Below are 16,686 nucleotides of genomic sequence, written 5' to 3'. Positions count from 1 at the left end.
TGGCATTTGAATAAACATCCCCTTAGAATTCCAGAATTTGTCAAAATCAAATATGATGCATGGTATAATGCAATTTTTATGTTAATAAAGTGTGTGTTCATATGCCAAGGGAGAAGCAGTTATAAATGGCATACAGAAATGGAACAGAAAACACGCACAAGATCATGTTATTATGGATAAAGAACACTTCAACGGTGTGCATGGAAGTACAATTTGAAAGTCATTAATCCTGACATGCACCACTCCCCTAGTTCCTTCCTCTTCAAATTTAATCGGTAAAAGGTCTGCTAGATTCCATTACATATATACACCCACACGTATGCACTCTGAAGCCTATAGTAAAAGTGAAATAGCTAGTCAAAAAAAAAATTTATATCATGAAAACTTCTTTTCCTAACTTCATTATCATTAAATCCACTACTTTCCTGTGCTTTATACACTTAAATTCTGAATTGAAGAATGCTTTATAGAAGTGGAGAGGCTTACAAAACTATTTTAGCATTCCTGTAACGAAAGAAAGGTGTGTATTCGCAATTGTCTTTTGACTTTTTAGACCATGTCGTGGGAATTTAGACACAGTTCTCAGATATCAGAGTGAAAAACCTATTAATCTCAATAAAAGAAGTTAAATCACTCTCCAAACCAAACTTTCTAAAGTTGATTTACTAATGGCAAAGATTCCTATTTCTTACCTGCCTTTTAGAGCATTTATGCTAAAATTATTGCTACCCTCATAGCTAATAGTTTTGGGTATTTGGTGTCAAATTGGATTAAAAAAAATAAATCATTTTTGCTGCTCTTATGCCAAATTTGACTGTCGCTTTTTATTGGAACATCAAAAGCAGGCTTTTAATTCTCACAGTTTTGATGCTTAATGAAAAGTGAAAGTTAAACACAGCATGGCAGCATTAAAAATGCATGGTAAATCCATAGCACCCTGACATCTTAGCCCTGCAGAGGATGTGAAGAAAAGCCATTGTAAACAAAAGATAATACTACTAAATACAAAGCAAATTAATTAGATGGTCTGACAGACTCTTAAACAAAGAAAAAATGGAGGGAGAACATATGTACAACTATCATCCAACAAAGATATCACAGGGGCCTGTCAGCAGCACAGCCATATATGGAATTCAAGTTTACGTCTTCATTTTCAGACTTTATTCTTAAATATCTGGAATTGGAGACACCAATAAACTAGCATAGTCAAGAACTTGGACAAAGAAGGGGTTTTACATCCTCGACTGTATGTACCTCATAGCCTAGATGGCAGGGACTTACTCCTCTGAACGACCTATTTCATGAACTACAGATCCCTCTTTGTTTTGACCACTGATTTTTATCAGTTATACTGCCTTCACTAAAACCAAATTTAACCAGACTAAGAATTTTCTTATAGCCAGAAAAAGTCTCTAACTTCCCCTGCATCATTCACCTTCTTAAAGGTGCATGTATCTCTGGACTGTAAGCTCATCAGTAGTATTTAAGATTACCTGTTTTTCTCCCTACAGTTTTCTATGAATTAAGCTTCCCATCCAAAAAATAAAAAGTAAAAATAAAATATTTTACTATTTTAATATATTTTTAGTACTAAAAAGAGAGAACACTACTGCTACTGTTGACAATACATGGAATATTTTTTGTTCATATATACTATACCATGTTTGTGCACAAATGGGTAACTAGCAAGCTAAAATAACGCTTCAATTGTACTTTACCAGTTAGTCTTCAAGAAACAAGGAAGTGTCTCACAACACACTCCTGACAATAATATCAGGTTTTAACTCTTAATTTTGCTTTCTTTTACACACACTTTCACGTAATTCAAAGCTGTATATTAACAACACATTTTTGTGTTATTAAGAGAAGCTTGTACACATGCTCTATGACAATCAAAAAAAGAAATATATAGCTGCAGTGAGCATAACACTGTAGCGGAACTCTAGCATCATGGATCATGGGGCAACGGCAGGAAAAAATGATCAGAAAACTCTCTCCTGCCCCTGGCCAAGTTTCTAAGGACAGCAGAGTTCCTGAGAATTGAACACCTCAGCATAGATTCCTGCATAATTTACATGCCATGTGTGCTAGCCAGGGTAAAGAAGTAACTAGGACTATGCTAGAAGAGGCAGCAGTCCCCACTCCTTTAATCCTGGAGTGCTCAGGTAACAATTGCCTCTTAAGCCCATGGGATGCTTATTGGCTGGTGTCTTGAAGTGAAAAAAAGAAAAATACGTTTCTTTTGAAAACCAAAAATTTAAATGGAATTTTCCTCTTCTAAAGCTAATACTAATTTTAGTAGACTTCAGGTAATAAAATAAAGTTCAAACCTTTTAATGTAAAAGGGTAATGGATGGTAAGAGAGAAACATAAAATAAACCAACCCTTCTTTGCTTTATCATAGGGCCATCATCTATTTTGAAGAGGTCAGTACAGGAGACTGCCAAATGTGCATTAACACTTATGGAATGCAAGTAGAAGAGCAGTGCTTCAAACTGATTAGAAGATATCTGTGTCCAAAAAGACTGTTTTTGGAAAGCTTCACTGTAATTTAGCTAAGAAGCTGATTTACTTTTCCATAAACGTTCCTACAATCGTTTAGATTTTTACTGTTTACAGTGCATTTAACTTAATTTAAATAATATAATGGCAGTGATTGGGTGATTTTTTAAACAAGGGGTTAGAGTGCTCTGAGGCACCTCTACAAAAGCATAGGAACTTGAAATCAGTAGTTTTTCTTCTTGCAAAATAAGCACAAACAGGTGGAAACCTTTAAGAATGTGTGCCCCCCACTTAAACAATCACTTAACCACTGGGTATATGAAACTAGTGTTTTCAATATGCTGTCCTGATTGGAATCTATTTCTTTTAGAATTAAACAGAGATATGAAGGTTCCCACAAGAAACCGAGGCAAAAGTGAGATGTTTCTGGAGGGAATTGCTGCATCAGTTCTACTAACATACAGAGAAAGTTACTGAAATTGAGCTTATAATATTTTCACGGCTTGTCCTGAGGGGTCTTTTTAAGGAGACCTACTTGTTATATATGACCTATTGTAAAAAGCTTATGGAGTGCAAGCATCTGTCTTTCCTCCTATAGAAACTGAGAAATACGAACATCATAGCATTAGCTTTCTTAAAAGTTACTCTAGAATATTTGTTTAAGGCCATCAGCAAAATTTGCATAAAATCAACAGAAAAGTTGCCTTAAAAAGGATGGACAATCATCCAACTTAGCTTTACTATTACTGTGTATCCATACACATAATCACTCACATCTTAACGTACATTAGTTTTTCCTTACTCTTAAAATGTTATTGTGGCATGATAAATATGTTTCTATTTTATATCATCTTCATATGCGATTGTATGTTGCCTTTTAGGTCTGACAGTCACTCCTAAGCAGCTAGATTTAGAAGTACCTATTAAAACTTTACATAGCAATGGCTGAAAGAAATGATCCTTCCTTGAAAACAAAGATAATCTTTGTGTCAATAGCCTTGTTTTTCCAGATCAAACCTCACTATGACTCTCTCACTCTCCCTTCCTGTCCTATGCCTCACAGAATATAGGTACCTCTTGCAGCACCTGTATCTGTGGCTGTTTCCTCACTCTCCACTTCTCCAGGTGACAGGTGAGCTCAATACAGCCCTGAACAGAGACACAGCAGAACGGATTGAGATTTCTCTAAAGCTAAGGCATTTCTGGAATAAGAATCACTCAGCCCAGTGGTGCTCAGACAAAAATGTTGTGGGTATTGTGATAATACTATGTATGGAGGCTCAGTAATTCTGCAGTGCATAACTCTAGTGAATTAACTGTACATATAAGCAAAATTTTGCTGTGAGTTTCATTACACATGCTTGTGTTCATGTAAATAAGAAAGAGGAATAAGAACAGATCTTTCACTATGATTACCAATAATAACAGTATCGCGTATAAGGGCTTCTATAAAAGCAAGAAAGAAAAAAGTTAAGCCAATATTTTACTGTAGAACAACTCTGCAGACTTGCTCTTGCATTTTCATAAACATCATTTTCCAAAAAGTGATTTTCTCAAAGAATAATAAACAGTTCTTGTGTTTTGTCTCCAACGGTGTTGCCTTGAAAATGTTTTTCTCATTTTAACCCTGCAAACTCAACTGCAAAATCTCAAACACTTTGCCTAAAATGCCATGCATGTAGTTGAGGGGTACTGCACTGGGGACAATGTATTATGCCAGTTGTACAGGACAGAATGCCACATTAACACAGCTATCCTGCTTCCAACACCTGAACTAGTTCACATGGACATATCTGCACAGCACTGGGTTGTTCCAGATTCCTGAATTTCAAATTTAAGCAAGCGTGTTACTGAATGCATGAGGAACCACTCTCTCACGTAAAAGGTACTGTTTTTACACAAGAACTTTTCAGAGCATAATCACTTTGAGTTCAAGCTGTGGGTACAAAGCACACACAACACTGAGCAGACAAATATTATCGAAAGCTGAAAATGCAAAATAAAGCAACGCATTACCATTTTTATCCATGGAATGTGGCTCAGACTGCTTCTTTCCAATATCAGCAAAGGATCTCACAATTGGGATCCTGTTGCTCAGTTTCTTCTGGTTCTGATGGTGATGCTGTTTCAATAACGCCTCATGCACTCTGTGACGAACATCCTCACTGAGCTGCCCAGAGCCCACCTGCTGATCCAGAATCATATCTGAAAAATAAATACATAAACATAGTAAGAGAGGGGAAAGGAAAAACTTTGCTTAAAGATGTTGCAATAACAATAATTAGCGCCCTATAGGATTACCAATGAAAGGTATCTGTTTGTTTAATGTGACAAGTATTAAAGCATGGTAAGTTTTATCTAGAAGTGTTTCACTCCCATAAATAAATGTATAGATAAATAAATAATGGTATTGATGTAACAAAGTCAATTACTCAACAGGAATGTCGTTCCCATGTTAAGGTCACCTATATAACTCTGAAGACATTCCCTAAGCATTCCCATACACAACGTATTTAAACCCAAGATTATGATGTATATAAGGTGCCTCCCCACCACCCCCCACAACCAATACCTTATGTGCTACAAAGGACCAGCTTACTGTGAGGAGAAAACTTTTTGATTCCTTTTATGGTTACCACAGAAGATCACAGTCTAGTTCTGTTTCTTACAATTACGGTTACAGAACTTTCAATGCAATTAAAAAATATATATATGCAGTCGAGTTTCCCGCATTTGGGGAAATCGCAGGGGTAAGCACAGCCGGAGTGCAGGGGATGAGCCTTGCCCTGGGAAAACCACCTGCCTGATCATAGTGTCTCCCCTGAGGTAAGATGATATGGGAAACTTTGAAGCATTACTGGGAAATAACCAACAGGATCTCTTTCTACTGCCTGATGCCTATGTTCATGCAAGAGAATCGTTACATGGATGTGTGAGTCAAGCTGATCCTGCTGCTAAAATAATCAGTCATTTTTCCAGTCTGCTGACAGAAAATATTAACATATTCACATTCAAAACTCCTAATAAGTATGCATTACACATTTTGAATAGGAAAGAATTGTTGAGAATTTTGTAGGGCTTTTTTATCATTATTTTGGGAAATTCTATTAGCAATTAGTAATAATGCTTAACAGAAGGAAAGGGAAAAAAAATCTGTATCAAAGCAAGTAAAACAGCATTTAAGTACACAATGTCCTTACACATTCATTAGAATAAACTGTGCTGCACAAGAACAGTCATAAAATAAAGCTGAGTCAATAACTTCTTGTACTGAAAATTCAGACAGCTCATGATTCTGTGCTGGAGTCAGATTCATATCTACCAGTAAACTCAGTGGCAAAGCAAGCAGAACAGAAAAAATAAAACGCAGATGCACCATCACTACAGAAATAATGTCAGGTCTCTGATAATTGCCAAGAGCACAATTGAGAATATAAAGCATTAAATAATTATACTAGTTAAATGCAGAGTTTAATTGCTACGACAACTACCCACTGTATATAAATTAAAAAAAAAAAAAACACAACCATTTTTCTGAAGTTCTCAGAATCCCCATAACAATCCAATGTGTCATACATCGCCACTTTAAGAACTGAACTATAACTGCATATTTCGCTTAAAGTGAAGGGGCTACCAACAGCTCTTTATGGCAACACGCGCAAAAAGACATGACTAGGTCCGTAGCCAAACACAGCTGTCAACAGATGCAAACATGAGAGATGTATCCACATCTCACCATGTAGAGCAGTGCAGAGCTTTCCAACATTGCCTCTGACCCTCTCCCAGCAATTACATTCTGCCCAGTGTTAGCAACTGTGTTCACCAAACAGCTCATGCCCAGGAGTAACACTGCCTGGTGCTGTGCCTACACTAATACAGCTGATCTTTGGAGTGCTTCACCTGTCTCTAAAGGCAACTTTTATCTCCAGGGTTAACTCAAATGCCACCAGGTCAGGTCTCTCTGCACCCCCAGACAAGACAAACACATTTTTACCATGACTCTAGACTGCCACGGAAAAGAGAGAGAACTACGGTAACAAGAGAGTGACAGGCAAAACAGAAGGTAACACAAGTTCAAGAGAATACCTTCAGTAATTTTTTTGCAGAAGGAGGCAAGAATAAGGACAGATTTGTAACACAAGGGGGAAAAAAAAAAAAGCACCAGCTCCAAGAAAAGTCTCCATTTTCCTACTCAACTTTACTACTTTTTGAGAAACAGCCTCTGCCCTGAAGATAAGACTATCTTCCCTTTTAGACAGGCATAGTACACGAACTGGCACATCACAGTTCCCAAAACAGGCCAGTAATTTCTGTAACATGAGAGCTAGCTGATCTTCACAGGAAAAAAAAGTAAGTAATAATCATATAACTTAAGGCATAAATGCTAAAGCACAATTGAGAAGATCCTTTTTATTTCTGCTGACCAAAATACAAATTGTAAAAAGATGAATAAAGAAGCATTACCTTCTTTGAGTTGCTCTAAGACAGAAATCAAAAGGAAGAGCTGAAAAAAAAGGACTTCTCTAGAACAGTCAAATTTAGGGTTGTGGTCATCACCTTTCTTACAGATCAGTGGAACTCCACTTGTATGGTGTCATTCCTGTAATTACAGTATTTTCCATATTAAATACTAATATATATTAATTTCTGAGGATGATGTCACTATTTAAGATGTGCCACTCGAGGAGAGAAAATGCCAGGAAAAAGAAAATCGTATCGCTCTCCTCTTACTAGCTTGGATGCTCTGCCAGACTCACTAAGAGTCACACAAACCATGGAGGGAGGTAGTGTTGTATGCCAGTATGGTGACTAACAACTTGTATTTCCTTCCAAACTGAGAAGAAAGTGGCTTACCTCAAGTTTTCTTTTTTTTTCACAACTTCCCCTTTACTGTAGCATGTCTGACACATGCAAAAATGGGAGATGAATTCAGAATTGGGAACAGTGAAGGCTACTTTTTTTTACCTTGATACTCCCAAGTTGTCATTCCTTTAAATACAAATCTATTTGCAACAGCAGCTACAGTTTTAGTGTAAATTACTGCCAGAATCCTGTATTTTAACCGTTTTCTCTAAACCTGAACAGGTTTGAATAGTAATAAGAAGACTGACTCCATTAGCACCTACCATTATAGGATTCCACTTCAGTTTCTTCACAAGTTTTTCAATATATCTTTTAAAAACCCTAGCCTCTGCAATGTCAACGATAACTCTCTTGATTACAAAGCTAAGCTTGAAAACACGGGCCACACGGTTTAAGATCTGAGAGTAAATGTTTAAAAAGAATGTTTTTAACATTTCATTTTCAAAATAGACACTAATTCCTTCATGCTGTGTCAGGAGGATCCAATGTGATCCCACCAGCTGAAGCTGCACCTGCTTTCCAAAGTTGTGGTTTCGCACTTTTGTATCTCGAGCACATGACCATTTCTCATATAACAAAAAAGAGAATAGACCTGTAACTTTGCAGCAATGTATCTCAGCTATATACCTATGTAACAGCAGAGACTCTCCAGGGTTTCTGTGCTGAGCAACAAGGTATGGGCATTTTTTTCTTTTAATTTTAAAAGAACATTCACGAGAAAAAATCTTGGTGAGCCCTTCTATCCAGGGATACAGATCACCATTATGTTTTTCAAGGCTGTTTCACAACCATAAGCAGCTTTCAACGTGACAATGTGTGGAATATCCAGCAATATAGCTTTACCCAATCTAATTGCTCCTATCATACCATTTCTTCTGACATTAGGAACACTAAAACAGAATGTTTCTTCAGTAAGGAATCTGGACTTATAAGGAACCATGATATATATTTTTTAAGCTTTTAAAGACATGTACTCTTCCTGCTCTAGTCACATAAAAAGATTCAAAGGAACTTGAGGTTTCATGTAATTTCAAAAATGCTTTCTCCATTCAGACTCCGTTACAATACATCATTTACACAAAACATACCCATCCGTAAATTGATTTTGAAAGCAAATGTGAGTACTTAATGTGAGCACTTAAACAAGCTATTGTACTAACTCAAATGTAACTCCTCATCATCTGTGAACAATTTACCCAGACTGCAAATTAAAGCATCAGGGGTGCAGACACTTCAAATTAGGTCAAATACAGCGTGGCTCACATCTATAACCCCAGCAGAGCAAACCATATCTACCCCACCCCTAGGGTCAGCTAGGATGTAAAAGCAGATTAGCTTCTTTCACTCACTGTGGAGATGACTAGTACATACCACAGCTTCATTGTGGGTGCTGTACAGAGACACACAGCCAGATTCCTGTGGAACCATCCCAGGTCCAAACAAATAAGAGAAGTTAAGAGAACGGTCAAGTGACAGCTCTCTCCCTGTTGCTCAAGGTTCACAGCACACCCATCATGTCATGCATATAGTTCAGGGAACTCCGAGGTGAAACACAGAATAAATTTATATAAGGAGTACTGCATTTGTAACAAAATACCTCTGAGGTCAAACAAGTAACATCTAACCGACAGACAAGCTAAACTGGGCCTGTCTTCTGCAGTGGTGAGTAAACAAATAAGATCTGGAGCTCTTACTTTTGAGCTGTACAGCAGACAAAATATAAGTTCGGAATTCATGGGCCTGATATATCCTGATATTCTCCTGATATAGGTTGGCATTCACAGTTTACAGCAGGAGAAACTGAACTCAATATACGCCAGTGAGGTTACTGGTATTTACACCTCTCAATCTTCCAAATTTTGTAACTGCAATTGCAGGACAAAATGAGAGATTAATGATAAAAAAAATAGTACACATGGGCTTTTCTGTGCGTCATGATTGCAGTGACAGCTGACTACAAAACCTAATTTAAAAGCCAAGGTTTGTTTGTATTGCAGTTGTTTTCTTTCCCTTTAAAGACAGGGGAGAGGAAACACAAGCAACCACAAAGCAGTGTTTTATGCAGGACATGAAGCTGAAATGCTGTCTTTTATACTAACCTGCAACCTAATATATATGTTTACCTAGTGAGTTAGGCACTAGAAGCAATAGAAAACTAACAATTAGGATTCTTGATTCTGGTGTTTACAAGGGTGATTAGATGTGAGCTATCTAAGCCAGCGCATTTAACCTGTTCAGCTAAGGAAGCAGCAGTTCCAGTGCACTGAGTGCCAGGTGCTATTTTCAACTCTACCTGAATTTACTTTGTTCAACTTCTCAACTGAATTACTTGAAATGTTACACAGACAGTGAAAAATGTCTGCTTTTCAAACAAAGAGTCTGCAATTTTACTGAAGAACAAAGGCTAGCATGTTCACAAAACTGTAAATAGTACACTAGGCTAATATTCCCAACTTGCAGCTCAGAGAGTAAGCACTGCTGTAACCCAGAGCTATCCTAACACAGTGGATGCTACCAAAAGAACAATGGAGGCCTCATAAAACAAGATATTTTGCATCTCTACATGGAGCATGAGTCACGAGTGACACTGGTTCTGTCTACACACACGATGAAAAATGAAATTGACTTGTGAAATCTGTAACATTCCCAAATTTGTGGTTAACATGGGAAAACACCAAAAAAAAAAAAAAAAAAGGATGCCATGCAACTTAGATGTTGGTAAGAGCTTTACAGTTCACCCACAGACAAAGGAATAAAACCTGATAAAGGCTTCTCTGTAGAGGTAATCACAACATGGTAAGCTGTAAATAAAGCAAACACAAACACCTGTGTAAGTGAGAAGGTGAAAGCTCAACAAAAGAGAAGTGGAGGGTCAAACTGAGAGAAACAGACTGCTCACAGGCAATCCTCTGCTTTGTTATTGTGTTTGCAATAAAAGCTAAGTTTACCATAAAAGCACTGTCAGAAACATAATAAAGCATGAGTGTCACAGCTGAAACAAAGGAAAACAGTGAAATAAAATCTAAACTGGAGCCAGTTTAAATATTAAATACATCATTATGATGGAGTAATATAGCTTAAAGCAAACAAAGACAAAAGAAGACTTTTTCAGATTGAAAGCTTAACGTGATATTACCAAAATCAATAAAGATGCACACTTGGGATGTAATGCCCTGGGTCGTTGAGCATAGAGTTCAGTGACCTCAATCACAAGATTAAGCTGTTACACAGATTGAAAATTCAGTCGTGAGAAACATACAAAAGACTGGTTGGGAAAAAAACAGTCAGATCTCTGGATTGGAAAGCATGAGAATATTTAAAATATTATTTTTTAATGAACTTTTTTTTCATTAATAAATAGGACTAGCTAATATTTCAAATGTGTGCAAGTCACCAAAGCACCACCATGCAACTCTGAGGCCACAGTTTGTATTTTACAAGGTTTGACATTTGTTCATAGTACACTCTGCACAATTAAAAGAAAACACGAGATCTGTGATTCATATTTTAGAGAATGTATTGCCATTAAAGGCTGGACCAAACAGTTTTTGAACCAAACGATACAAAATGGCATCATATGTTAAGTGGAAGAACCTTTTCGGTTCATTCAGTGGTTACAATCAAAAAACCAGATGGTAATCTGAGAATCTACACGGTTTCAAAGGAACTAAATGAAAATATCAAAAGAGAACATTTTCATCTGCCAACTTGAACAACACAGCGAAGCTGCTCTCTAATGGTGCAGCCAGATTCTGGCAAATACCTCCTCAAGAGACAAGTTCCAAAATAAATTGTTTTGATTACATAGATTTTTCAGACTTCCTTTTAGCATATGTTCTATACAGAAGTGATCGATAAAATATTACTACATCAAATGTTCAAAGGAATTCCTTGTGTTTGCAGTGCTAGCTTACTGATACAGGAGCCACAGCAAAGACATATGAAAAAAGAGTCAAATATTAAGAATAGTAATAAAGAAAACCTAAAATACATTTAATAAAAATGCACTTTTAGAAGGATACAGTTCAGCAGAGGAACTGAGCTGTTTTCAAAGAAAAAATAAAGTCTCTCACATAAAATTTAAGAATAAGTTGAGAAATGTCAGAAATGGTCATGCTGTTTCCGTGTTTGATGACAACGTTGGAAATTTATCTCAGGAGTCTCTACTACAATAAGATACTGTCTGTGAATTTAGCATCATAGGTATGAATAAGCTCTTTATCAACACAGAAAATTGGGTGTCTGTCCAAAGAAATTTACAGTCTTGTAGATCAAGTCATTTTTTAATAAGAGTTGGAATGAAAAAGAATCTAATCAAGAATGGACAAGCTGGAAGACAGGATGATTTAAAAATTCTCACCACGTCATTGGTGCCAAAATATTTTTACGCAGAACTATCAGAGTTTCCAGGGATGAAATACAAAATGTTCCGAAAGCCATACAAACAGTGTAAGAGATGTTTTTCATCTGTAGATTTTACCACAAGCCCATTAAGGTCTTAAAACACAGACTTTAATAAAAGAAACTTTCAAGGGCTAAGTGCTGGGGTTTTAATGCTTTAGTAAGTGTGTATAGATTAAAAGCCTTGACTAAAACAAATAGGAATTTTTTGTCTCAATTTAGCAATGTAGATTAAGTATAACTCTTTCAAGGATACAAAGACTGGTACCGCATTTACAGTATAATTTGAAATTGGAATGTAGCCCAGATAGCAAGATGTTACCAACAAATACAAATACACAACATGCATTTCTCCCTAACAAAGCATTAAGGCAAGTAAAAAGAAAAGAAAGTACAGGTGAACAACTAACTTACTTGTTCTCCAAAGATATCATGAAATACAGTAATGCAGAAAATTATCAACAGATTAGGTTTAAAATGACAACAACAAAAAAACTCTGGTAATAAATTGTTAATCAGAAGCACAAGAACTAAAGTTAATCTAGGGAGTGGAATGTTCGTAACAACTGAAGCCAAGAGGCTAGTTTCTTTGAACTCTCATGGTCAGGATTGTCATATACAACTGAAATACATACCAATGCCAGGGTAAAAACAATGTTTGAATTGTATAGCACATAATACATAGGATTGTAACTACTGACAGTGAATAACAGCTGAGTAGAAGAGACAGGAAAGGATTTCCTGAGAGATCCTGCCTCATGCTCAGGTCCGGCAGTTGTTCATAAGGAAAAAGAGCACACAATCACATTACTGGGAATTGTCACATTTCTAACATACCTAGCACACATTTCTTGGTGGCATGCTTGCCACCACTACCATTAAAGTCATTCCTCCTACCAGTGATGCCTAATTTGTGCCACAGTCTTTCTAACATTTTGTAAACTGGAGAGAAGGAACTACATACATAGTAGTACAGTAACAAATTACAAAGAAACATGACCAAGGAAGAGGAAAGCAATACAAATAATAACAGACAAAAGCAAATGGAATAGCAACTTTATTTCTAGGGAAATCTCTCCAGAGGAACCTGAGACAGAACACGGGTAATTTAGAGAATGACTCACTCGCAATAAGAACCTGCTGAAAAGTTGCTTAAAAAACAACAACAACAACTCACTGCTTTTTGAATCTGCAGTGGGAAAAAATCCTTTCTCAAAGACAAAGACACATGCAAACCCTATCATGTATCAAATCACCTTATCAGAAAGACATGCCTGTCCCTCAGATCACATAAAATAACCAATGAAATACACCCACATCTGCCACAACATAAGGTGCTTATAAAGTGAAAATGGTACATACTAATTCAGGAAAGTCATTCTAAACCTCCTCTCAGAAAACAAACAAACAAACAAACAAAATTAAAACATCAACAAAAAAGTTTTCCTAACCAACAAATCAAGATATCCCAGAAACAAGACTGATTCAAAACAGTATTTACAGTAACTCATCAAATTCTATAATGAGGAATGACTTACATCTGTCGTGAGTTTCAAACCACAATTAGTAATGCGAACCTGGAGTTCTTGGACATGTTAAGTAAACAAATAAACAAAAACTAAAAGACTACAACTAACTAGGGATTAAGAGATTATAAACATGAATTTATTGTCGTTTCACCAAGCAGTATCTTCCAACTGGAGGACAGGGAGGAAGAAGGAAGTTTGCTGGAGTTATTTTTATTGTGATAATTCTTACCTTTTTATCTACTTAAATAAAAACAATTCTGGAAGGGATCTCTCTTAGCTGACTGTGGAAGTTGCTGAGTGATTTCTGAATTAAAACCATAAAGCTCAAACCTGAAAATCTTAGTGTACTACTTAAGCAAACAGTAATAAAAAACATCAAAAAGCAGATGACTGTTTCTTGATTTTTTTTAAATAAATAATAAAGCAGCATATACTGATAAACACCTTTGTTCTTGCAAATCAGCTGCTTTTTGTCCTTTATGTTTAGCTTCTATCATTATCAAGAAAAAATACGAAGCTGATTCAGACTATGATTCATGGCAGAATCAGATCTCAGCCCAGAGTAGAAACCCACACAAATTACTGCAGATTTGGATTAATAATATTTTGCGTCAGTTTGACATAAACAATTTAGGAAAGGTAAACGCAAAAAGCAGCTAACAACAGCTAAGTGATTTTTGAATCCACTGTTAAATATAACCCACTGAACAATAACTCTCTGACCTGATAGTTAACTAAAACAAATTTTATCTGACCCCTACGTAGACTTTCATATCATCAGTAATGCAGTTGTCTTCATAATCTTGAGTATTCAAGTTTTCTTGCTCTGTCTTTCATATCTTTACCTTAAAAGGTTTCTATTTTGATTAGTGTAATTGTATTTTCAGTTAACATGCTATTTTGTGCCTCTAATAAGGCAACAGTAAGGCCCCAACAACCACTCACACACAATACCTCTGTGCACATTCTCTTTTCCTTATTTGACATCTGTTACATCATGATCGATCTTTAAGCAATGTTTCTAGTATGCAGAATACCATAAACCTTTGTCTAAAATACCAATACATTGTATAATTCGTATAAAATATCAAATATATGATTTACAGATACAGCACCATTTTCAGAAATGTGCAATCCAGTAATGTAGAAGGGAAGGTAAAACTTTTAAGCAGATATAAAGTTAGATATACAAATAAAACAATCCTCCTCATTGCTTTGGAGGATTTGGAGTCCGATAACCATCATGAGCATGAGACCAGCCCTTACTAAAGGTAGATAAACAGAAAATTAGAGACCCCAGATAATAAAATAGCACAGCTCTTTGCTCCCCTGCAGTAACTAGTTACAGACTTCTGGGAAAAAACAGGAATACCGAAAACAGCAATCAATCTCAATCTCGTATTTTTGGGATATAAGGCTCATTCATTATGTTTGCTTGCATTCTGCTTCTGCTATCCTCAACAGCTCTAGAATCACACCTGCCAAATTCACTAGAAAATATGTACTCAACTTCATCTAAAGAAGTTAATCCATCTTAAAACTTTTTGAAAAATTTACACATAAAACTATGGGTTTTGATTTCATTCTCAACTCAGATACATTTTTTAAACTGGTCTTCTTTCTTGTTACATAGTTATAATGAATGTTCTTTTGTCATTTTTTTAAGCTAGATTGTCTGCAATTAGTGTAACACCAGCTTCAGCATGTAGAAGTTAACACACTCATCATTCACAATGTAAGGTGCCACAACAGAGTACATCTGTTCTACTGAAATATACCCTCAGTGTGCTCTCTACTCCATTTTAATTCTCTTCTTACATAAGAACTGATTCTGAAAATAGCAAAAACTGAAAATACAAAAAATAAATAACGCTTACCAGTTGCGTCAGATTTTAGATTCTTATTTAATATACTGAATAAATTATTTCCAAGGGGTTTTTAAACTGAACTGATTCTTATGCAAAAGCTTTCTTGTAAGCAACATATTACTTGATGTTTATGGTTAATTTTCATAACTATTAAATGCAACATCAATACATACCTGCAATTTCTTCTATGGAGTTAGCTCTCATGTCCAACAAAACCGTGCCATTCAGGATACAGCTTCTCAGTTCAAACAAGCTATGAAGTGACAGTGTGGCAACATAGGGTTTGCTCCACCTCTCTCCACCATCCTCTACATCTTCTTCAAACTTTAACCACCTGTGAAAACAACCAATTTTATAACTCCACTGTGCATAAGAAATGTAAAATACATTATTTCCATGGGTACTGCAAGAACACTGTTAAACATGTCACAGAGACAAAAAGAGAAGCATTTTAAGAAAGAATTATTGTATTTTACAAAACCTTTGAGTAATTCTCCAGGAAAAAAAATATAATACTATGATGGAACAATTATGAAAAGGATAGAGGAGAAGAATTTGTGGTAGAAAAAAACAAAAGCTATGCATAATAAGAAACACAGAATTTTCTCCATTTAGTCTCCACTTGGGACTAAACACAAAAAGAAGACAGCTAATAATTTAATCACAAAAGAGCAAAGATATTGTTCATTTAAAGTAATGTGTATTGACATATTGACACTTCATGGAATCTCAATCTATAATCACCACCATAAGCTTTTCACAAAAGACACTGATAAGAACTTTGTTAGCCTGTTAGTTGCTTAACTGCGCTAAGCCACTCAGCAAAGGCAGTAAAACATTATGCATAATTTAGGCTATTTTTCATTTAAAAGTTCAGTCACTTAAACTGAAAACCTCACAGGCACATATATGCATGTGCAAACACACACACAGTGTAAACATCTGTGTACAGTCTTTCAAGTCCCAAAATATGTGCCTTACTTGGGTAAAACTGCCACATGAATACCTGAAATAGCACTTTAGAATCCAGTAATATCATCATATCTATTTTGAGTCTCATTTGCCTCTTCCCAGGTTCTGTGTAAATCTGAAGAGACTTCAATAAAGTTAAAGGAGATGCGAAACTCACATAATGAGATCAGTCTTTTGTTATTAGACAGCTAAATGAACTTTCTTGCAATTTTTTAATTGTTTACTGATAAAAATTACACTTAAAACGTTCAAAGAATACTAAACAAACAAACAAAACCCAGAGAAGTCTGTTGACATAAGCAAAACTGTTTTAAATTAACGTTATTAAGTCGTTCAAGCCTACACAGATGTTGCTGTATGGAACCATGCAGCCTGCCAGCTTGGCAAGGCTTGAACAGCTGCAGCCACAGCAGAAGCCTTTTTCAGATGACAACAGCAACAGCACTTGCTTATTTTATGTGGACCAGGCAGCAGAGAAGTAGAGAAGACTCTCACAGCTTGACAGCACTTTGACGATTGTTTCTAGACAGCAAGGAAGAGTAGACCTTAAG

General features: G+C 36.0%; 1 protein-coding gene across 20 annotated transcripts in view; it reads right to left on the bottom strand.

The window, feature by feature from the left end:
• SLC4A10 (solute carrier family 4 member 10) overlaps positions 1–16,686 on the bottom strand; it is a 169,235-nt gene that overhangs the window by 53,085 nt on the left and 99,464 nt on the right. For all 20 annotated transcript variants that reach the window (XR_014585733.1, XM_083840795.1, XM_083840782.1 and 17 more), the window contains 2 exons: positions 15,337–15,497; positions 4,519–4,707 (listed from right to left, as the gene is read on the bottom strand). Coding sequence is in view for 19 of the 20 variants with exons in the window: in XM_083840795.1 (XP_083696921.1) it covers positions 4,519–4,707; positions 15,337–15,497 (350 nt within the window). In the remaining variant the exon portion in view is untranslated. The remainder of the gene's footprint in view (positions 1–4,518; positions 4,708–15,336; positions 15,498–16,686) is intronic.

Source organism: Anser anser (assembly GCF_964211835.1).
Source record: "Anser anser genome assembly, chromosome: 6".
Taxonomy (NCBI): domain Eukaryota; kingdom Metazoa; phylum Chordata; class Aves; order Anseriformes; family Anatidae; genus Anser; species Anser anser.
The sequence above is the reverse complement of the archived record's forward strand: the minus strand, read 5'-3'. Positions and strand labels throughout refer to the sequence as shown.